Source organism: Hyla sarda, chromosome 4 (assembly GCF_029499605.1).
Source record: "Hyla sarda isolate aHylSar1 chromosome 4, aHylSar1.hap1, whole genome shotgun sequence".
NCBI classification, from domain to species: Eukaryota; Metazoa; Chordata; class Amphibia; order Anura; family Hylidae; genus Hyla; species Hyla sarda.
Window position 1 is genome coordinate 240,903,612 of NC_079192.1, and position 24,883 is coordinate 240,928,494.

Sequence of the window (24,883 nt, forward strand, 5' to 3'; positions counted from 1 at the left end):
TACTATCAGACAGGAGAGAGCACACAGGAGTACTATCAGAGGGGAGAGAGACGAGAGAAGTGCTAGCCCACCCTCACTTACTGGACTTTGTCCATTCCTGTGCTTCAGCTTGAACAAAGCCATGATTTCTATGAAAAAGAAGTCAAATTATGTTATGAAGTATATTAGAAAGGTTAATGTTTTGCCAAGGTGTACAACATATAAAAAGTTTTTGTATCTGACAGTGCCAATTTAATGTGATCAATGGGGGAGATTTATCACAGTTTTGAATGTCATTTTTCAAGTCACTTTTGATGCAGGTTTATTTGCGGACATGTGCATAATTTGTATATGTATTGTTACGATGTGTGCTAAATAATGTGCAAGTCTGCCAAAACTAACTAAATGACTTCATAACACCATTTTTCATGATGAAAAGCAGGTTTGTAAAACAATAAAAGCAGGTTTGTAGAACAATACTGAGTGTGGTCTATGTTTGTGGGGTTTTTTCAATCATCGCAATGAAATTAGCATTTTTTTTATCCCAAATTTAATGACCATTGCATGTAAAGTGGCCTACAAAGACATGTCTTCAGAAATCACAGTAAAAATAGAATGACCAAAAACAAATAGGAAAAAAAAAATCAAATCTCCCCAGTGTCTAAAAGGTCAAAGCAGAAAAAAAAAAAAATCTTCTATAGACTTTGAAGTATCAACTTGCCAAATCATATATGAATTGGGCTGCAATACCACACACAACCTGTGGACAGATATGATTTTTTTTTGGAAGGAAGGAGCCATTTTTCACCAACAGTGACCAATTTAACAATATATAAGAGCTACTTTAGTTTGTTCTTACCAAATCATAAATCTGATTTGCTAATTGGACCTTTTCATCAGCATCTTCCAAAGCTTTGAAGTAATCCTAAAAAGAAAAGCATTCAAGGGTTATCTTATGGTAATGTTGTGAGCAGAGGGCGAGTGTGTGTATATACAGTCAGGTCCATAAATAGTGGGACATCAACACAATTCTAACATTTTTGGCTCTATACACCATCACAATGGATTTGAAATGAAAAACAAGATGTGCTTTAACTGCAGATTGTCAGCTTCAATTTGAGGGTATTTCCATCCAAATTAGGCGAACGGTGTAGGAATTACAACAGTTTGCATGTGCCTCCCTCTTGTCAAGGGACCAAAAGTAAAGGGACAGAATAATAATCAAACTTTCATTTTTTCATACTTTGTTGCAAATCCTTCGCAGTCAATTACAGCCTGAAGTCTGGAACACATAGACATCAGCATACACTGCTGGGTTTCATCCCTGGTGATGCTCTGCCAGGCCTCTACTGCAACTGCCTTTAGTTCCTGCTTGTTCTTGAGGCATTTTCCCTTCAGTTTTGTCTTTAGCAAGTGAAATGCATGCTCAATCGGATTCAGGTCATGTGATTGACTTGGCCATTGCACAACATTCCACTTATTTCCCTTAAGCTTCTTGGTTGCTTTGGATCATTGTCCATCTGCACTGTGAAGAACCGTCAATGAGTTCTGCAGCATTTTGCTGATTATGAGCAGATAATATTGCCTGAAAAACTTCAGAATTAATCCTTCTGCTTTTGTCAGCAGTCACATCATCAATAAATACAAGAGAACCAGTTCCATTGGCAGCCATACATGCCCACTATGCCATGACACTACCACCACCATGCTTCACTGATGAGGTGGTATGCTTAGGATCATGTTCCTTTCCTTCTCCATACTCTTCTCTTCCCATCACTGTGGCACAAGTTGAATTGGTCTCATCTGTCCATAGGATGTTGTTCCAGAACTGTTAAGGCTTTTTCAGATGTCATTTGGCTAATCTGCCTTCCTGTTTTTGTGTCAAAAGTCAACAATCAAGAGAATACTTCACCAGAGGGAATACAGAGGGTTCACCACAAGATGTAAACCATTGGTGAGCCTCAAAAACAGGAAGGCCAGATTACAGTTTGCCAAGTGACATTCCAAAAAACCTTCACAGTTCTGGAACAACATCCTATGGACAGATGAGACCAAGATCAACTTGTACCAGAATGATGGGAAGAGAAGAGTATGGAGAAGGAAAGGAACATGATCCTAAGCATACCACTTCATCAGTGAAGCATGGTGGTGGTAGTGTCATGGCATAGTGGGCATGTATGGCTGCCAGTGGAACTGTTTCTCTTGTATTTATTGATGATGTGACTGCTGACAAAAGCAGAAGGATGAATTCTGAAGTTTCGGACATTATCTGCTCATAGTCAGCAAAATGCTGCAGAACTCTTTGGACGGCGCTTCACAGTGCAGATGGACAATGACCCAAAGCATACTGCAAATGCAACCAAAGAGTTTAAGGGAAATAAGTGGAATGTTATGCAATGGCCAAGTCAATCACCTGACCTGAATCCGATTGAGCATGCATTTCACTTGCTGAAGATAAAACTGAAGGGAAAATGCCCCAAGAACAAGCAGGAACTAGACAGTTGCAGTAGAGGCCTGGCAGAGCATCACCAGGGATGAAAACCAGCATCTGGTGATGTCTGTGCATTCCAGACTTCAGGCTGTAATTCACTGCAAATGATTTGCAACCAAGCATTAAAAAGTGAAAGTTTAATTTATGATTATTATTCTGTCCCATTACTTTTGGTCCCTTAACAAGTGGGAGGCACATATGCAAACTGTTGTAATTCCTATGCCGTTCACCTGATTTGGATGTAAATACTCTCAAATTAAAGCTGACAGTCTGCAGTTGAAGCGCATCTTGTTCGTTTCATTTCAAATCCATAGTGGTGGTGTATAGAGCCAAAAAAATTTGAATCGTATAGATGACCTGACTGTACACAATTACAGATACTCCCATCAGAATTGTATGTAGCTGATCAGCCTCTAAACATACATTTACAAGAGCCAGAGCATTGTATTTGTCACAAAATTCTAAATCCTCTGTATAGGCAAAGATGTACAACATTCTTCTTGCCTGTAGGAACTTCTATAATACTACTTATTAAATAAATGCAATGTATAAGGAGTGTGCAATAGGCTCTTAAAGCGTACCTGGCAGATCCCACCAATAAAAATAAAAATAAAAGGAGAACTTATGTTGCTCACTACCTAATCCACAAGGAAACAAAACGTACCTTTTTGATAGAACCCATCTGTTCTTCCCTCCACTCTTGCTTATTTTTCTTTGCATTGGAAAAGAACTCCCCAACCCTTTGCTCCAACTGGTCCATTGCATCTGTATTACAAAATTATTATTGTTTAAAGAAAAAGATTAAACTTTAGTTTTTACAACACATACATAATGTCACTATAATTGTAGTATATTGAGTTTTCTGGGAATTTAACATTGATAAAATATACACATAAGCCATCAATGGCAGGATGCTGATACCGGGTACACATGCAAATCAGCTGTCCGGTGGAACCAGGCTCCAGCACATACACAATAAAAAGGAAGCAGCTGGAGCTCTTCATTGTGTAGGGGGTGGTGCCTGGTTACTTAAGGGCAACATTCACTACAAAAGGAGCAGACGTAAACCAAATCCACCACTATACAATTAAAGGGGTACTCCACTGGCCATTGTTAGGAAGTAAATGTTCCAAACTCTTTTTGCGCTGTGGGGGTAGGCACTACTTCTGAACGATTGCCAGTGGAGTACCCCTTTAATGGCGGCAATGGTTTACGGCAGCTCGCTGGCCATGTGTGCTGGAACTGTGGCTCTACCAAACAGCTGATGGGGGGCGGATTTCAGCATCCAACCAATCATACATTGCAGATAGGCTTTTAATGTTAAATGCATAGAAAACTTGTGCAGATATATGGGTACAGGTGTATGTGCAGCGGCACTACTAGATATATTCAAAGAAGCACTTACAGTTTAGTTGCTTATTTCTTCATCTTTATTAGATGTGTAGATTTTCTTACTCTTTACAACGGAATAAAACACATCAGTAGATATGGATATGCGCTGGTAGAGATCGTTCACACCAAGAGAAATCCAGAGGTCTGACGTGACCTTTTGGGGTACGCCTCCTTACTCATGCGTACTAGACTTTCCTAACTGATCCTATTAGTAGGCTGTGCACACCTGAATTTTAGGTAATGTAATCAGCATTAAAGTTATTTTCTCTTTTTAAAAATGTGTGCATGTCATACCAATAAGATCTAGGAAAAAAACAGCAGAAAAATTGCATAATGTATACAGGTACCTACAATCACTGTAAAAGTCTGGTTAAAAAAAACTGAAAAAATACTGGGGCCTCCTTAGAGCAGATCCCAAGTTTGGGAACATGCTCAGGGAACCCCCAATGTTTGTATATAACAAAAGGTAAAACATTAAGTAATCTTGTAAAAGGTGATATTGTTAAAAAGATCAGACATTTCTAGTAACTACTAAAAAGGGCACATTTTCCTGCTTGTCCTGTATACACTGTAATGGAATAATTAAAAGGTTAATATATCCATCATCCAAAAAGATGGAATTATTACTAACTGATAATTCGTTTTTCATGAGTCCATCATGATAGCACCACCATGAGACATACCAGATAAACAGGTAACTTTAGGGAGGGACCACAGGTGCAACACCTTCCGGCCCGAAAAAAAAAAAAACTGATCTTGGGAAGATGTTACATTCAACCTATAATGGTTGAAGGAGGTATGCGGAGATGACCATGTTGCCGCTCTGCAAATCTGTTCCATTGAGGCTGAGACTTTTCCAGCCCAGGAGACAGCTAGCGCCCTGGTTTGGTGTGCACGAAGGCCTTCAGGGACTTGTCTGCTGGAAGATTTATAAGCCCCCTGGATAGCCATCTTCAGCCACCTCAAGACTTCCTCTTGGATTATTGACGAATGAGGGCATTGTAATATCGTGAGACCTGTGAAAATTAGTGACCACTTTTGGATGAAAAGCTGGATTTAATTTGAAGATAATCCTATCATCCAGGATGATACAATATGGTTCTTCAATGGATAGAGCCTGGATTTCTCCTACTCTCCTCGTTGAGGTGATGGCAACTAACAAGTTCTGAAGACAGGACAGAGTTAGAAGGAGGGGCTGATTAAGTGTCTCCTTTGACTGAGCAATAATTAGTAAGTCACCTAGGAAAGGAATTATTAAAACTCCTTTTAGTCTCAGATGAGCAATCAACTCTACCATTACCTTTGTAAATATCCTTGGGGTGGAGGGTATTCCAATCAGAAGGACCTGAAATTGGAAGTGGAGGGACGAGTGTGTTGAATCACAAACCTGACATTTTTTTGATGAGAGGGATGAATTGGTAAGTGGAAGTAGGCATCTTTTAGATCGATGGTACACATCCAGGAGTCTCTTTGAATCAGAGGTATGGCTGTCTTCAGGGTCTCCATCTTGAACCTTTGTAAGAAATAAACCTGTTTAGATTTATAATAGTTCTGAATGTGCCATATGGCTTGAACACCAAAAATAGATGGGAATAGTGACCCAAGCCCTGTTCCAAGATGGGGACCGGAATGACAGCTCCAAGAGACTAGAGATCCTTTATGCCTGAAAAGGCTGTTCGTTTAAGATGTCGGATCTGAGATCTGTAGAACAAAATCTTGGAGCAGGAAGGTTGATAAACTAATCTGTATCCCTGAGATATGGAATTTAGAATCAAGGGATTTTTTGTGATCTGGGACCACTGGTGACTGAATAGAGAATCTTCCCCCCACAAGACTGTCATTGTTTTTTTTTTCGGAATTGGGATTGAGGATAAAGTATTTGCTTTTCCCACCTTTCAGATAGCTCCATTGTCCTCCTTTACCTTTATATTCTTTGTTCTTATTAAAAGGAACACTTTTTATTTTTGTTTATGTCTTTTCTGGAAAGGAAAATCTTTTTCCCGTCAGCTGCCTGTTCAAGAATTTCTTCCAAGCCAAGAACCAAGCCAAAAACAAGATTACCCTGAAAAGTGATTGCACAAAGCTTAACCTTAGGGGTTGCATCTAGGGATCGCCCGAATATCGGTATGGCCGATAATCACGATTTTGGGCATTATCGGTATCGGCAATTACTTTGCCGATAAGCCGATAATGCCCCGCCCCCCGCACCGCGACCGCCCCCCCCTGACCCGTCGCACCGCGACCGCCCCCCGCGTCGCACCCCCCACCGTAGTGCTGGGCGGTATACCGGTATGGATTTTTGCCCATACCGCTATACCGGTCGGGCCCCTCCCCCACCCTCTGAGTCAATAAAAAATAAACTTACTTGTAATGGGGGTGGTCCGGGCCATCCATCCTTCCTTCCTGTAGTGTCCGGCGCAATTACGGGTGGAGGGTGCACCGGTATGGGCTGTCCTTCTCCGGGTGTCCTCTTCTCCACTCGAGGCAGGCTCTGGCCTAGTACGCTGCATAGACGCCGTGACGTCAGGTGCGTCGCTGCGCACGGGCGTCACTGCGTAGCGGCGTCTATGCAGCGTACTAGGCCGGAGCCTGCCCGAAGTGGAGAAGATGACCCCCGGAGAAGGACAGCCCGGACCGGTGCACCCTCAACCCGGAATGCCGCCGGACACTACAGGAAGGAAGGATGGCCCGGACCACCCTGACAGGTAGGGGAGAGAAGCGGGTGGTGGCGGCGGCCTATGGCACCGAAAAAGCCACTGCAGTGCATTGATTTAAAGCGCCCGCTTTAAATCAATGACCTGCAGCGGTGTCGAGGGGGGATAAATAGCCGAGAACTTATACCGGAATATCGGTATAAGTTATCGGCTATCGGCCCTAACCTCCACCGATTATCGTATCGGCCCTAAAAAAATGATATCGGTCGATCCCTAGTAGCATCACCTTGCCAATTCTTAACCCATAGGGCCCTTCTTGTGGAATCGGATAAAGCGGTAGCTTTTTCCGCAAATCTAATAGATTCCGTCGATGCATTAACCAAAAAGGCTGTGGCAAGCTTTAACATTGCGATTAGAGATGTGCTTATTTACAGTAAATTCGATTCGTCACAAACTTCTCGGCTCGGTGGTTGCTGACTTTTCCTGCATAAATTAGTTCAGCTTTCAGGTGCTCCCGTGGGCTGGAAAAGGTGGATACAGTCCTAGGAGACTCTTTCCTAGGACTGTATCCACCTTTTCCAGCCCACGGGAGCACCTGAAAGCTGAACTAATTTATGCAGGAAAAGTCATCAACTGCCGAGCTGAGAAGTTCGTGACGAATCGAATTTACTGTAAGTTCGCTCATCTCTAATTGGGATGGAAGATTAAATATTTTCTCTAGACATTTTATTGATCAAATGTCTCTCTAATTCCTCTAGCCAAATGAAGAGAGACCTGGCTACTGTAGTAGCTGCAATATTAGAGTTGATTAAAGCCAAAGAGGCTTCCCAGAATTATTATTATTATTATTATTTTTTTTAATAGACCATCCATTTTGCGGTCAAGGGTGTCTTAAAGTTGAGCCGCATCCTCAAATGGGAGTGCAGTACTTTTAACACCTAGGAAAGCTGCCCATCCATTTTTGTAGGTTCACTCCACAGATTAACCTCATTGGGTTCAAAGGGGAAGCGGTTACGAAACTCTTTGGGTATTTGCAAGAGACTCTGGAGTCTGCCACTCATCTGTGATAAGAGATTTTATACTATTAGGAACCGGAAAAAGAACTTTTTTTGAGGTTTTAGGCCAGCAAACAAACAAACATTCTGTCTTGAACAGACATAGGTTCTGGAATATCAACAATATTCATGGCATTTCTTTCAGCAGTAAGTAATATGTCTATATCTATTTCTCATCATCCCTCTTAGAAGGAGTATTTTGAATTTCACCCTCTTCCTCAGAAAAGGTAACACCAGAATTTACATTTTCATTAGAATCCGAGACTGAAGTAATAGCAATTTTTTGCTTTTTTGATGGAGGAGGTTCAGCCACAGCTGAAGTACAAGGCAAAGTAGTAGCTATGGCAGATTGTATTTGTTCATTAATAAGTGAACTAAGCTCATCCAAAAAGTTTCTTTAGAGAATTCTTTTTCTTTTGATTTCTTTTGGGGCCTCCTTGTGTCTCTCTAAGAAGGGAAAGAAACACCCATAAGAATCAAACTATATTCTACTTGAAGAAAGTAGAACATAGGGCAAAAAAGCAGCATAGAGCAGGGAAATATGAAGCTAACCCCAAAGAAACCACTGCCAAGGAAAACACCATGTGATACATAAGAAAAAAGCAGCACATAAAGTAAGTGAACCCCAAAAGGCCAGCTACTCACGGTTACAGCCGATGCCGAGCGCTCCAGATGAGCAGCGGGGGTAGCAGCAGACATCCATTACTCAGAGGGATGTATGATGGAACAGAGGAGACTATGTTCAAATTAGACGCCCCTCCACGTTTTCCAGGCATTCCGGTGGGTGCCACCATCTTGGGGGAGGGACTTCTGGTCCCCAGCCAACGCCTGAGCACATACGCATCTGTGCGCGCATGTGACATCACGCGCACAACGTCAGACGCACGCGCCCTAGCAGCACGGAGCAGCCAGGGAGCTCCAAGGAGGACCGCGACCAGCCAGAACAAACCCCCCTGCTGCATAAACCCACAGCAGGCACCGCAGCAGGAGGAAGGGACCAGGAGGCAGCAGCCCGAAGGAAGCACAACTGGGTGCAGCACAGGGGGAGGGAGATGCTGGCATGACAGAGACCCCCGCTGCCTGACAGCCCTGTCTGGAGCAGAAACCAGCCCACCAGAGGTAAGACCTCACTCTCCGTGTATGCTCCTAACCTCTGTGTTTCCTGTTCGAGCTACAAGGGATAATCTCATGGTGGTGCTGTCAAGAGGGCAATGTGAAAAGAGGAAATAAAGTTTCAGTGAAAGGATTTTATACCTGCGCTTCGGAAAATGGAATTTATCTACTAAAATGTCCATGCAGGTGTATATGACAAATAAGCAAGAAAATGAAAACCAGACTAACCGAACATAAAAACATACGTAGAACACTTCAAAGAACAGACTGAAAGTAAATTTGAAGAAATTAAGTAGCTAAAAACTTCCTAGAAAAAGAACATAAAGTAAGTGATTTATGTTGGCAAATAATTGAACAAATACCTCAAGGTGTGAATGAAACCATGAACCGCAGGCTATTACAGAGAAAGGCGTATTAGACAAGTGAGCTTAAATGGGCACTGTCAGATACAAAAACTTTAGATATGTTGTAAAGCATGTATAACCAATAGGTTTTGCAATTGCTTTCATTAGAAAATTTTTTGTATTTTATACTGAAAAAGCCAGCCAAAGAACAATTTTTCCCATCAGGTTTAAATGAAATATGCAGCTTCAAAGCATTCTTGTAATACCTAGATCTTATTGGTATGACATGCACACATTTAAAAAAGGAAAACTTTAATGCTGATTACATTACCTTAAATTCAGGTGTGCACAGCCTACTAAAAGGATCAGGTAGAAAGGTCTAGTACACGAGTAAGGAGGCGTACCCCAAAAGGTCGCGTCAGACCTCAGGATTTCTCTTGGTGTGAACGATCTCTACCAGCGCATATCCATAGCTACTGATGTGTAGATTTTCTTACTCTTTAAAATGGAATAAAATAACTTCTAATAAAGATGAAGAAATAAACAACTAAACTAAGTGCTTCTTTGAATATACCTAGTAGTGCCGCTGAACATACCCCTATACCCATATATCTGCACAAGAGTACTATTATAAGTACGGTGGAGACTGTCTATGGGTTGCAGTTCTGTGCACACATTGAGAATATTGTGAATGGAAATGCATAGAAAACTCATTTAGCATAAAGTCACACCTAGCGTATTTCGCATGCAAATATTCTAGACTCATTTCGGACTTCCAGCAGGTTTTGGTGCGTGAAATCCACGCCACCTTTGTTCAGCAGGGTATTTAATGCTGCATATTTTCTCCTAGCACCTTATCAGCTGTTAGTGTGTTCTTTGTTCTAATACAGGCAGTCACTCCCACAGCGCTGAGATCTCCCTACAGTCCACAAAATCTAGGAGATCCTATCACAGTTCAGTGCTACTCTACGCAGAAGCAGGCATTGGTTGCTCATGTCTGTATAACTATTTTTGTGATTTGAGAACCGGTTAATTCTGGGTAATGTACATGGGAATAAAAAAGCACTGCCCCCTAGTGCCCCTGGTACAACAGGGCAGCAATCCATGGGTTCTATCAGAACCTGTCACATCTCAGAGTCAAAGGGAGCTATCAGAACCTGTTTCATCTTTGGAATGTCTACATGGAAAATCTCCATGTTGGCATTTCACAGGCTCAAAGACAGCAATGCATTCCATGGGGAGTCCGCTCAAAGAATGGACAGGTTCATTCTTTCTACAGACTCAGAAGAAGGCGCAGAAGAATCCTGTTGAATTCAACACGGCTCTGCTGCAGTGGAATCTCCTAGCAGAATTCTGAGGTGTGAACATGGCCTTAGAGTCCACGAGATCTATCAGCACTTGTCAGGTCTCAGAGCCAACATGATCTATCAAAACCTATAAGAGACCACAAGATCTATAACCTGTCACATTTCATCACAGTCCACAAGATCTTTGAGAACCTGATACATCTTAGAGTCCTCAGAGACCACAAGATCTAATAGAACATGTGAGATCTTATCAGATACATGTGATCTATCATAACCTGCCACAAATAATTAGAGACCACAAGATCTAATAGAACATGTCAGATCTTATCAGATACACGTGATCTATCAGAACCTGCCACAAATAATCAGAGACCATCAAAACTCAGAGGAAAAGTTGCTGAGTTTCCCATAGCAACCAGATCACTTCCTATATTTTTTAAAAGGGCTCTGAAAAATGAAAGAAGCGATCTGATTGGTTGCTATGGGCAACTCAGCAACCTTTTCCTCTGGACAGGCTTTGATAAATCTCACCCCCCCCAATTAAATCAATCAGAACCTGTCAGATCTTATCACTAGATCCATCAGAATCTGTCAGGACTCAGTACAGTCCAATAAATCTATGCGATCCTGTCACAGTCCTGTTACTGTACACAGATCACAGAAGCAGGCATTGGCTGCACGTGTCACATGTCTGTGTTACTATTTTCCCACGTGATCAGAGTACAGGCTAATTGGGGGCAATGTACATCGGAAGCACTGCCCTCTAGTGCCAATCCCTGGCATTACACTGCGGCACTAGCGGTCTTATGTGTGTATACGGCCCTAGAAGCTCGGGCGGTCACTACAGGTAGCTGGCCATGGTGAGGCAATGGCGGGAGGTGCTCACGTACTCTGCACCTGCAAGTCCATCTCCCGCATTTCCGTAAACCTGTCGCGCAGATCCATGGGAAGCTGCTCGATCACTGCGGAGAGACAGGAGGGAGGGGGAGAGAGGGCGGTTATTAGGCGGCGCCATTCCCGGTCACAACCCGCACCCCACCGTACACAGAGAACCCGGGGCGCCCCCAGCCATAGGCCGGCACACTCACTCTCCAGGTAATCCTCCAGGTACAGCATCTTTGCCTCTCAAGTCACCACAGACACACTGCTGCCGTTTATTACTGGAAGCCAATATGGCGCCTACTCAGCGGCAACAAAACACTGGGAGGAAGGACGAGGCAGCGAGCGGCCGCTCTGATTGGCTGCACTTAGCGGTGACGTCAGGCGGCGGGCGGCGCGGAGAATTGTGGGAATTTTATTTCCTCAGAATGAGGGCTGGACGTCCTCACAGCGTATAAAAATCCTCCTAACCAGTGTTTCCCAACCAGGGTGCCTCCAGCTGTTGCAAAACTACAACTCGGCTGTCCGGGCATGCTGGAAGTTGTAGTTTTGTAACAGCTGGAGGCACCTTGGGTAGGAAACACTAATTTAAACATTTCACAACATATCTATGTGCTAAAGACGAAACTTATCACTCAACACCTCACGAAAAATATTGTTACTAATAGCAAAAAAAAATTAAGTATTGACAAAAAAAGAGGTGACGTGGTCTGTTTTCACATTGCATTATGGCTTCCAGCTGTGCCTGACAGACCCCCAATGACTTATGAAATGGTCCATTGGGTTGCGGCATGGTGTTTGTCGTTTTGACGGAAAGAAGATAGCAGGGCGCTATGCTTTTTCTTCCTGTCAAATCTGCTGTAACAGTACAGCCCCGTTCACACTACAGAGCATAGTGAGGAAAATGTCCTCACTGAATAGTAATTTGGATCCGCGCTCTTTCTGCTTCAGACTACGTTCGCGCAAACTGGAATTCAAAGCCCCAATGATTTCAATGGGATCTTCTATCCTCTGAATTGCGCTCTGGAGGCGGGCCCCGTTGGCTCAATTTGCATATTTATTGTCGCTGGTCACGTGAGTGCCCGGTGCATGCGCTCACAAGACCAGCGACTCCATGCCAATAAGACATGGAGTCACAGACAGTAATTATGCAAATTGAGCTGAAGGGGCCCGCCTCCAGCGCGCAATTCAGAGAAGATAGATGCGGATCTTCGGACGGACATATCTCCAGACCGAAGGTACGTATTTTAGTCAGTGACCCCCTCATCGGACTCACCCACACTATAACCCAGTGTATTGGGTTTCTTGTGGGTGAACAGGATGACTGTTTTTCTTTATAGAGACAGGTCTTTAAATTTTGTGGCAGAATTTCAGCCGCAGAAAATTCCGCTGTGTGAATGGGACAGCGGAATCCCATTGAGGTCAATGGGCAGTAAATTTCAGATGAATTCTGCAGGAAATTCTGCTGTGTGAACAAAGCTTCATGGTAAATAGAGCACAAATGATACTGAATGGGCTGAAAACATAAGTCCCATTTACCTATGTGCTTTTACTAGGGCAACACGTTTCATCTTTTATCAGAATTTAAATCCTCGTCTGAAGTTCCATCTCAGACGTTCCACAGAAGACAGTGGTAGCGTGATGCAAGGAGGAATTTCTTGCAGATGTGCCTTGAAATTCAGTAGTGTGAACAAGCCCTAAGGTCCTAAGGTTAGGGATTCATTTTACATAGTAACCTAGTTTGTAAGGTTGAAAAAAGACAAGAGTCCAACCTAAAACCCTACTGTGTCGATCCATATGAAAAAACCCACAATGAGGCTGATGCCAATTGCCCCATGACAGAGGAAAAATTCCTTCCCGACCCCAATATGGTGATCAGAATAAATCCCTGGATAACGTTCTATCCCCATAAATCTATTATCCATAACCTTTAATTTTATTTCTCTCCAGAAAAACCTCCAAGCCCCCCTTGAACTTGTTTAATGAGTTAGACATCACAACATCATGTGGCAGAAAGTTCCATAGTCTCACTGCTCTTACAGTAAAGAATCTCTGTCTGTGATAATGGTGAAACCTTCTTTCCTCTAGATGTAGAGGATGCCCCCTTGTAATGGTTACCAGCCTAGGTACAAAGATCACTAGAAAGATCGTACTGTCCATTCATATATTTGTACATTGTGATCAGATCGCCCCCTAAAACGTCTTTTCTCTGCAGAGGTGTAGATTTTTCACAGTGGAATTTCTGAGATTACAGGATTATAGTTTTTTTTTATTTATTTTTTACACCTATTCTTCCAACCTGCACAGAATAAAGAAAAGAGGAAAAGTGGGATGGCTCTCTAATACTGATAAAACAATGTAGAGACCGAGCAGCTGGTTAAACACTAAAGTGTAAAAATATAATCAGTGGAAATAACAGTAAGACTAGTGCTTGAGGTCTAAAATATATGGCCCATATACAATATTAAAAATGAACATACCGTATATACTCGAGTATAAGCCGAGTTTTTCAGCACGATTTTTCGTGCTGAAAACACCCCCCTCGGCTTATACTCGAGTGAACTCTCCACCCGCAGTGGTCTTCAACCTGCGGACCTCCAGAGGTTTCAAAACTACAACTCCCAGCAAGCCCGGGCAGCCATCGGCTGTCCGGGCTTGCTGGGAGTTGTAGTTTTGAAACCTCCGGAGGTCCGCAGGTTGAAGACCACTGCGGCCTTCGACATCATCCAGCCCCCTCTCACCCCCCTTTAGTTCTGTACAGTACTCACCTCCGCTCGGCGCTGGTCCGGTGCTGCAGGACTGTCCGGTGGGGAGGTCGTCCGGTGGGATAGTGGTTCCGGGCTGCTATCTTCACCGGGGAGGCCTCTTCTAAGCGCTTCGGGCCCGGCCCCAGAATAGTCACGTTGCCTTGACAACGGCGCAGAGGTACGTTCATTGCCAACGTACTTCTGCGTCATTGTCAAGGCAACGCCTCTATTCCGGGCCGGAAGCGCGGAGAAGAGGCGCCCCCGGTGAAGATAGCAGCCCGGAACCACTATCCCACCGGACGACCTCCTCACCGGACAGCCCTGCAGCACCGGACCAGCGCCGAGCGGAGGTGAGTACTGTACAGAACTAAAGGGGGGTGAGAGGGGGCTGGATGATGTCGAAGGCCGCAGTGGTCTTCAACCTGCGGACCTCCGGAGGTTTCAAAACTACAACTCCCAGCAAGCCCGGACAGCCGATGGCTGCCCGGGCTTGCTGGGAGTTGTAGTTTTGAAGCCTCTGGAGGTCCGCAGGTTGAAGACCACTGAGGGCGGATGATGACAAGAGGATGATGAAGGGGGGGGGGGGGGTGTTATGATGACAAGAGGATGATGAAGGGGGGGTGTGGGATGATGAAGGGGGGTGGGGATGATGACAAGGGGATGATGAAGGGGGGGGGGTGGGATGATGACAAGGGGATGATGAAGGGGGGTGGGGATGATGACAAGGGGATGATGAAGGGGGGTGGGGATGATGACAAGGGGATGATGAAGGGGGGATGTGTGGGATGATGACAAGGGGATGATGACAGGTGATGATGATGAGGGTCTGGATGATGACAGGCGGTGATGATGATGAGGATGTTAATGACGGGGGTCTGGATGATGACAGGGGGGGATGATGTATTTCCCACCCTAGGCTTATACTCGAGTCAATAACTTTTCCTGGGATTTTGGGTTGAAATTAGGGGTCTCGGCTTATACTCGGGTCGGCTTATACTCGAGTATATACGGTAATGTAATTTATTAAATAGATAAATAATAGATACAAGCTATCTCAATTGACAGGGCCCTTGTCAGAGAGTATAATTAAAATGTATAGATACTCAAATAAAAACCATAGATAATGTCCGAACTCCCTCAGCACACTTGCAAAAGGTATAAAACAGTCATTAGATCTAACAAGGCACCATATGGATGAGTATAGAGTAATAAAGTTCTCCCAGTAGGCACAAGATATTCACCTGATCAGCAAAAGTCACTAGAGCTGTCAATGTAGTTTGGCAGGATAATAATGAGGTATCGCTCACCCGATCAGCGCAGGTCCCCTGGTTCAAACCGCCGGCTGTGTTAGAAACCTATACTCACCGTGACATGGACAGAGCGCTGCAGCGCCAGTAACAATGTTCTTCTCCTGTGCTTCTGCAAACCTTGTTCTTGCACGTGAATCCTGAGTACAGTGTGCAGACCTGGATGTTCTCGGAGGAAGCAGTGGTGATGGATAGTGGGGCTCCTGCTGGTCCATGATCAGGATGGCGTGTAAAAGGTGCGGGTGGGATATAAGGAAGTCGGCTGGCATCCTCGTGATCAGATGGTGCGCCAGATAGAAGTATAGTATTGCTGGTTTTAGACGCGTTTCGGTCCCACCTTAGGGACCTTCCTCAGTAAGGTCAGCAAGTAAAGAGTAGTACTAAAGAGGCCTCGGAAAAATCAAAACAAAGAAGCAATGTCACTGGTTGCCATTACACCACTGTTCGGCTAGACAGGTTTTGATAATCTATATCATAGTGTGTAGAGTCTCTTTAAGGGCCCGTTCACACTGCTGGATTTCCTCCCGGAGATCTTCTTGGAAGAGATTCCATCTGCAGCGGCCACTGCCAAAATCCATCGGCTGTAAGACTGCGTAGACATATGCCATCTCCATAGACAGCAATGCAGTCTGGGCAGAATTTCACCAAAAGAATGAACATGTTCATTTGTTGTTGGGTTTGGTGTCCTGAATTTCTATGCTACAGCAGAATCATATTGAAAACAATGGGACCTATGCAGAGGAAAAGTTGTCCAGTTGCCTTTAGCAACCGATCAGATTGCCTATTTTCTTTGCTTTCATTTTTTTTTATTGAAAGAAGCAATCTGATAGTAGGCCCCAGGAATACCCATTGTTCCCACCTGTGCTTTCACCACCCCCTAAAATATCAGAGAACAGCAGCATTGATGTCATGAAGCTCCACTAATGCTCCAAGTTGGCCCTGCAACTGAAGATACGGCAGAAGATTGCAGAACCAGAGCTCAGAAGGGGACCAGGTAAGTATCGCAGGTTAGTGTAGGATAAATTGATGACAGATTTCCTTTAATTCCCCCCTTTGCTATTTCATCCCTCTTTCATCACCCCCTGTGCCATTCCTGTGTCATTACCCCCTTCATCACCCTCCTGTCTCACTTCATTCACCCCTGTGCCATTTCAGTCTCACCCTTCTGCCACTTCTTGCCTCCCCCCCCCCACCTTGATCCTCCCTTATGCCATTTCATTCTCCCCCTTAATCACAACATGGCAGACATTTCCCCACCTTGATCTTCCTCTGTGCCATTTCATCCACCCTTCTGCCACATAATTACCCCCCTTCCCATTTATGACCCCCTGTGCCACATTATTACCTCCTTTTATCCCCCCTGTGGCACTGCATTACTAACTGGAGACACAGGCCAGGTTGCAGACTCAGGTTCAGAAGGACTATGTACACTACCAAGGGCAAAAATCTGTGCATTTTAGGCACTGTCGCGGCGCACAGTGTGTGTCACATGTATGATTTTTGCCAATGCAGAAGCCATTATGCACTGTGCATGACAGTGTGGCATCTTATGGTTGTGTTTTCACAGTCATGCAAATGTTCCCCTGATGTATCATGTTTGACATTGGCAAAAGTTGCACACTTTTGCACAGATGCCACGCCACCTGGGACTCACACAGCAAGCTGAGCCATGTTGGTGTGTGTGCGCACCGCATATATCGTCTTTATACAGTTCCGGAGCCTGGACTTCCATCACTCTAATGACAGGTGTCCCTGCTCTGAACGAGCTTTGCTTGCAGCTATACAGCCATAAGTGCAGCTGGGTCTGAGCAGTAGGTATACATTGTATGCCTCTTGCCCAGCCCAGAAAGAATTAACTAGCAATGCACAGCTTTGAACATCTCACAGAACACCATAAAATCATCAGAAAATATTTAGAATATTACAAGGCTGCAAACTCACCACAAAAAGACCATCCACCCAAACTGACAAAACGGCCAAGGAGAAAATTTATCAAAAAAGCAACCAAGAGAATGGAGGACCTGCAAAGATCAACAGCTGAGGTGGGAGAATTTGTCCACAGGACAACTATAAGGTTAGGTTCACACTGCAGAATTTACAACCAGACTTTTGCTTAGGAATTTTGTTCAGAAATTTAGGTGCAGCAAAATTCCATTGCTGGCACTGGGTTTCCGCTGCACAGTGCATACTATGGAATTTCAATGGCGGACGTTCCGCAGCTGACATTCCATCGCCAAAAGAATTAACTTGTCCACTCGTCTTTACTGAGCCCATGCCGCAGATATTGCCGTCTATGGGGATGACAATTTCCGCACGAAATTAGCCTTAGTAGTGTACTCCCCAAATCTGGTCTTTATGGATGGACAAGAAGAAAAAATCATTGTTGAAAGTGAGCCACAAGACATCCTGTTAGGAGTTTGCCGCAAGCCATGTTGGAGTAACAGAACATTTTACACAATAGGGGAGATTTATCAAAATCAGGATAAAGGGAGAATGGTACAGTTTCCCATAGTAACCAATTAGATTTGTCTATTATTTTTAAAAAAGATTTCTTTGGATAGGGTATAAGATGTCTAGGGGCGGAGTACCCCTTTAAGGATCAGGCCAATTTTTATTTTTGCTTACCTTTCATTTTTTCCTCCTCAGCTTTTAAAAGTCATAACACTTTAAATTTTCCACCTGCAGACCCATATGACTGCTTGTTTTTTCAGCCACCAATTGTACTTTGTAATGACATTAATCATTTCACCACAAAATCTATGGCTAAACAAAAAATAAATATTTGTGGGGAAAAATTATTGGCCCTTAACTTGGGATTGGGATTCTGCAGGGATATTCACACAGCAGAATTTCTGCATTCTGCGAACCGGCACTTCGGCTGCGAAATCCCATTGAAGTCAATAGTGCTTGATTTCTGCCGAATTTGCGGAATTCGCACCATGCAGATTCCACACAGAATCTACACGAACTTTGACAGGTCTATAAAATAAATTCCACCTTTTACTGAGCTGCGGAATCACACGAAATTCATGCCGTAATTTCTATTTCTGTGTCCACAGAAAGAATGAACCACAGAATGCATAGCCGTCTATGAGACACCAAATTCCAGTACGATCCTAGCGGCAGCATATTGTGCCGGCGCCCTCAGTCTCCAAAATGTCTGCATGGAGATTTTCCGTGTGGACATTCCATAGTGTAATCGTGTGTAGTAAAGAATACAGGAATTATCCGCACTCACCGCCGGGATCGATAAAAAGGCTGCTCCTAAGTGGACATCGTAGCCGGACCGGGACTGCAAGGACGCTGGCTGCGCTCAGAGGCTATAATCGGTTTCTTTCGCGCATTAGCGCTTCATCCGGCCGGAGGCAGATGTGGTGGAAACCCAACACTGCCCATCACCCTGAGTACATCGCGATGGTAGTATCATGCTGTGGGGATAGTTATCATCGGCAGGTACAGGGAATTTGGTCAGAATTGATGGAAGGAGCCAAATACAGGGCAATTCTTGAAGAAAGACTGATGCAGTTATTAAAAGACTTGAGACTGGAACAGTCTTTCAGCAGGACTATTGAGGAGATTTATCAAAACCAGTCCAGAGGAGAAGTGGAGCAGTTGCCCTCAGTGCTTCTTTTATTTTTCAGAGGCCTTTTTAAAAATAAAAGAGAAAACAAAACAAATGCTTGCTATAAACAATGATTGCTTGCTATAAAGAATCTCTGCACAGATTTTCATAAATATCCCCTAATGACCCTAAACATACAGTCAGAGCTACAATGGAATGATTTAGATCAAAGTATATTAATATCTTAAAATGGCCAGTCAGAGCCCAGATTTGGCTCAAATTAAAAACCTTTAGGGCTTGTTCACATGGGCGGATCCACAGCATATTTTACGCTGCAGATCCGCCAACAATGGACCCTATAGTGTGTCTCAGATGCGCCTGCTCAGAGCGGCAATCCGCCACTACGAGCAGACACACTGCTGCGATGTGCGAGTCACTGCACGCATGCGCGGTGAACTCGCACACATCACGGCTGCTCACCCTGCTCCATGAGTTAGGCCGAGAGCAGCTGCGATGTGTGCGAGTATACTTCGCATGCGTGCGGCAACCCGCACATCACAGTGTGTCTGCTCGTAGTGGCGGATTGCCACTCCAAGCAGGCACATCTGAGACACACTGTAGGGGTCCATCGTCGGTGGATCCGCAGCGTAAAATACACTGTGGATCCGCCCAAGCCCTTAACAAGACTTGAAAATTGCTACGGCCTTACCTGGAATATGCTGTTCAGTTTTGGGCACCTGTCCATAAAAGGGACACTGCGGAGTTGGAAAGGGTGCAGAGACGCGCGACTAAACTAATATGGGGCATGGAACATCTTAGCTATGAGGAGCGATTAAAGGAGTTACAATTGTTTAGTCTTGAGAAGAGACGTTTAAGGGGGGATATGATAAACGTATATAAGTATATTAATGGCCCATACAAAAAATATGGAGAAAAACTGTTCCAGGTTAAACCCCCCCAAAGGACGAGGGGGCACTCCCTCCGTCTGGAGAAGAAAAAGTTTAGTCTCAAGGGGCGAGACGCCTTCTTTACCGTGAGGACTGTGAATTTATGGAACGGTCTACCTCAGGAACTGGTCACAGCAGGAACAATTAACAGCTTTAAAACAGGAATAGATACATTCCTGGAACAAAATAAGATTAATGCTTATGAAGAAATATAAAATCTCATCCCTTCCCCAATATCGCGCCACACCCCTACCCCTTAATTCCCTGGTTGAACTTGATGGACATATGTCTTTTTTCGACCGTACTAACTATGTAACTATGTAACTATGGTCACAGACGGTCTCCACCCTATCGACTGAGCTATAGTTTTTTTTTTGCCAAGAAGGTTGGACAAACATTTCTGGAGAGATTTATCAAAACCTGTGTAAAAAAAAAAAAAAGAGAGAGTGGTGCAGTTCCTACAGCAACCAATCAGATCGCTTCTTTCACTTTTAAAGAGGCCTGTGAAAAATGAAAGAAGAAATCTGATTGGTTGCTATGGGCAACTGCACCACTCTTCCTTTGCACAGGTGTTGATAAATCTCCCCCCTAGATTTGCAAAGTTCATAGACACATACGCCAAAAGATTTGCTTGCTGCTTAGGTGGCAGCGAAAGTGGTTTTTGGTGGGGGTGAATGCATCTAACAGTTCATTATTTTGTGTGTCACAATAAAAGGTATTGCACTTTCAAAGTACCAAGAGGGGTATTGGAGAATGTCTTTTCACTCCATTAATTAATGTGGTGGAAATGGTGTACCTGCACCAAATATATTACATGGTGCAAGGCATGTGATAAATCTGGTGCTTATCACATTTCTTACTTCAATGCTCCACTTTGTATGGTGATTTCTCTGCGACTTTTTAACTTGTGCGACAAATATGCAACTTTTAATAATGCTGTCTACAGTCCATTTCTAAGCCAACTGAGGACTGATGTAGAATTGCGCCTAAATAAGCATCTATTTGAATTCCAGTTTGTAACAGTAGCACAATGAGCAAAAAGTCCAAGGGGTGAATACTTATGCAAGACACTGTAAGGCTAGTGTTACGCCGAGCGCTCCGGGTCCCCGCTCCTCCCTGGAGCGCTCGCAGCGTTTACCTGCTCGCAGCGCCCCGGTCAGACCCGCTGACCGGGAGCGCTGCGATAGTGTCCCTAGCAGGGATGCGCCCGCTCGCGGTTCGCATCCCAGCCTGTTTACCGGACCCGTTCTCCGTCTGTTCAGTCCCGGCACGCGCGGCCCGCTCCCTAGGGCGCGCGCGCCGGCTCTCTGCGATTTAAAGGGCCAGTGCGCCGCTGATTGGCACCTGGCCCAAATTAGTGAATTCACCTGTGTCCATGCCTATAATACCTCACTTCCCCTTCCCAGCATCGCCGGATCTTGTTGCCATTGTGTTGCCATCGCCGGATCTTGTTGCCAGTGAAAGCGTTCCTTGTATGTCCCAAGCCAGTGTTCCAGACCTCCTGCCGTTGCCCCTGACTACGATCCTTGCTGCCTGCCCTGACCTTCTGCTACGTCCGACCTTGCTCTTGCCTAATCCCTTGTACCGCGCCTATCTCAGCAGTCAGTCGGGGTTGAGTCGCTATCGGGTGGAACGACCTAGGGGTTACCTGCCGCAGCAAGTCCATCCCGCTTTGCGGTGGGCTCTGGTGAATACCAGTAACCCCTTAGACTCCGTTCCCCTGGTACGGCCCACGTCATCACCCCACTGACACAGAGGATCCACCACCAGAATCTTCACAGTACCCGGATCCTGACAGCTAGGTTCAGACTACGGAATTTCCGCCTGCAATTCCGCTTTGAAATTGCAGGCGGAAATTCCGCTTGCAAAAATGTATAGTGTAGTGAATGGGTTTCCGTTCACAAATTCACACTTGGGAATTTGTGAAGCGGAGTTTATGAACGGAAAATCTGCTTGGAAATTTCTGCCTCAAGAATGTCGTTGCTCTTTCTTCAGGCAGAAATACTCGCAGAACACATTGCAGTCTACTGGAGACTGCAGTGTCCGTGTGGTCCTAGTGCCGACTGATTCAGTCGGCGCTGGCCGCACTCGAAATCTCAGGGCGGAAATTTTCTGCCCGGAGATTCCGTAGTCTGAACCTAGCCTAAGTGCTGCGGATCCTTCAAACAGCTAATCAACCAAAGTGCCAGGAGTTGGACCTTCACTGATTTGATGGCCTATCCTGAGTTTATAAGGCTGGGTAACCCCTTTATTTATAGACACAATGTGGCAGGGCACTAGTGCTGAAGGGATGGAGCCCTGGTTTAGGAAACCGCCCAGGTTCTATGGGAGGCATTCATCAATGTTGGTGTGAGGTAGTACAGATTTTACCTGTTTGCTTGGTGCATTTTTTACACTGTTTCTCAAAATATATCAAAGTGGTGCACAGACTTGATATATTCTGCACAATTATAGAAACCAGTGAGCTGCAGAGATAGGTTTAACCCCTTAAGGACGCAGGGTGTACCTGTATGCCCTGAGTCCAATTCCGTCCTATAACGCGGGGCCACAGCCTCTAACAATGGCTGGGACCCGTGGCTCTTAACCCTTTAGACGCGGCGTTCAAAGTTGATCGCCGCGTCTAAAGTGAAAGTAAAGTACTGCCGGTTAGCTCAGTGGGCTAACTGTAAAAAAAAAAAAAAAGTACATAAAGATCATTTAACCCCTTCCCTAATAAAAGTTTGAATCACCCCCCTTTTCCCATAAAAAAAAAAAAAGACACAACTGCGAAAATAAAAATAAACATATGTGCTATTGCCATGTGCGGAAATGTCCGAATTATAAAAATATATTGTTAAAAGTTATAGGTGTCAGAAAATGACCATTTTAGACGTATTAATTTTCCTGCATGTAGTAATGTTTTTTTTTCCCCAGAAGTAAGACAAAATCCAACCTATATAAGTAGGGTGTCATTTTAACCGTATGGACCTACAGAATAAAGTCAAGGTGTAATTTTTACCGAAAGATGTACTGCGTAGAAACAGAAGCCAAAAGTTACAAAATGGCATTATTTCTTCAATTTTGTCGCACAATGATTTTTTTTTGTTTCGCCATAGATTTTGGGTAAAATGACTGATGTCATTACAAAGTAGAATTGGTGGCACAAAAAATAAGCCATTAGGTGCAAAATTGAAAGCTTTATGATTTTTAGAAGGTTATGAGGAAAAAATTAAAATGCAAAAACGGAAAATACCCTGCGTCATTAAGGGGTTAAAGAAGAAGCTACAGGTATGTGAGAGACAGAAATCTTGCTTGTTTGTAGGTGACCAAATACTTATTTTCCACCATAATTTGCTAATAAATTCTTTAAAAACCAGACAATGTAATTTCATGGATTTTGTTTTTCCTCTCTCATGTCTCTCATAGTTGAGGTATACCTATGATGAAAATTACAGGCCTCTCTCATCTTTTTAATGGCTGGCTGACTAAATACTTTTTTGGCCCACTGTATATATAATACACAATGGCCCTCATTTACTATTGCAAACCAGACATGTTTTGTTGGGTTGTGTGCCAGATTCTGTCACATTGCGCCAGAAATTCTGTTTGCGCCAGAATTTGCGCCAGAATTGAAAAAAAACAACAAAGGCTAAGTTTCCACTCAGTTTTTTTTCTGGCAGGTTTTGGAATACTGCCACTGCAGTTTTGGAGCCAAAGCCAGAAATGTATTCAAAAGGAATAGGACATATAAAGGAAGGACTTACACTTCTCCTCCCTTATGGATCCACTTCTGACTTTGGCTCAAAAACTGCCAGAAAAAAAACCAAGTGGAAACTTCGCCTAACTCTCCATTTTGCTAAGAAAACCCGAAAAAGGGGTGTAACCGCTGGGAAAAGGGCATGTGGTCTCCGAAAAGGGGCGTGTTCCTTACTCCTTCCTACATTTAAAAAAAAAAACAACATATTTACTAACAAGAAAAAAGAAAGATAGCCAGCACAACAGCCTAATACATGGGTGCACACTGCCATGGCATCAGAGTATACAAAAAAAGAGGATTGCAGCAGCACACATTGGTCAAAAAAAATTTAGGCTCTTAGCGCACTTTTTGATCAAAACGTGTCCCCCATCCACCACGGGGAGGTGGCCTCATTTAGGATGGGAACCTAGCACAAATTCTGAGCCTAACACTCAACTATCCACTCACCTCTGCTGGGCATATAGCCTCTGACTGGGTGACATGCTGGATCCATTTAAAACTCCACCTGTGAGAAAGGGGGAGGGTTGCACAGCTAAAGAGGGTGCCATTTCCCCCTGAATTGTACATACAAGAAAAAAGAAAGATAGCCAGCACAACAGCCTAATACACGGGTGCACACTGCCATGGCATCAGAGTATACAAAAAAAGAGGATTGCAGCAGCACACATTGGTCAAAAAAATTGAGGCTCTTAGCGCACTTTTTGATCAAAACGTGTCCCCTATCCACCACGGGGAGGTGGCCTCATTTAGGATGGGAACCTAGCACAAATTCTGAGCCTAACACTCAACTATCCACTCACCTCTGCTGGGCATATAGCCTCTGACTGGGTGACATGCTGGATCCATTTAAAACTCCACCTGTGAGAAAGGGGGAGGGTTGCACAGCTAAAGAGGGTGCCATTTCCCCCTGAATTGTACATACAAGAAAAAAGAAAGATAGCCAGCACAACAGCCTAATACACGGGTGCACACTGCCATGGCATCAGAGTATACAAAAAAAGAGGATTGCAGCAGCACACATTGGTCAAAAAAATTGAGGCTCTTAGCGCACTTTTTGATCAAAACGTGTCCCCTATCCACCACGGGGAGGTGGCCTCATTTAGGATGGGACCCTAGCACAAATTCTGAGCCTAACACTCAACTATCCACTCACCTCTGCTGGGCATATAGCCTCTGACTGAGTGACATGCTGGATCCATTTAAAACTCCACCTGTGCTGGCTATCTTTCTTTTTTCTTGTATGTACAATTCAGGGGGAAATGGCACCGTCTTTAGCTGTGCACCCCTCCCCCTTTCTCACAGGTGGAGTTTTAAATGGATCCAGCATGTCACCCAGTCAGAGGCTATATGCCCAGCAGAGGTGAGTGGAT

General features: G+C 44.3%; 2 protein-coding genes across 4 annotated transcripts in view; one reads left to right on the top strand and one right to left on the bottom strand.

Moving 5' to 3' along the window:
* ING3 (inhibitor of growth family member 3) overlaps positions 1-11,579 on the bottom strand; it is a 28,501-nt gene extending 16,922 nt beyond the window's left edge. The window contains exons 1-4 of one of the 2 annotated variants that reach the window (XR_008892666.1): positions 11,424-11,579; positions 11,226-11,297; positions 3,135-3,235; positions 839-904 (exon numbers count right to left, since the gene is read on the bottom strand). Coding sequence is in view for 1 of the 2 variants with exons in the window: in XM_056573822.1 (XP_056429797.1) it covers positions 839-904; positions 3,135-3,235; positions 11,226-11,297; positions 11,424-11,451 (267 nt within the window). In the remaining variant the exon portion in view is untranslated. The remainder of the gene's footprint in view (positions 1-838; positions 905-3,134; positions 3,236-11,225; positions 11,298-11,423) is intronic. The other variant, XM_056573822.1, reaches the window with a different exon arrangement.
* Positions 11,295-24,883, top strand: part of TSPAN12 (tetraspanin 12) — a 204,596-nt gene continuing 191,007 nt past the window's right edge. The window contains exon 1 of one of the 2 annotated variants that reach the window (XM_056573827.1): positions 11,295-11,430. The gene's annotated coding sequence lies outside the window, so the exon portion shown is untranslated. The remainder of the gene's footprint in view (positions 11,431-24,883) is intronic. The other variant, XM_056573828.1, reaches the window with a different exon arrangement.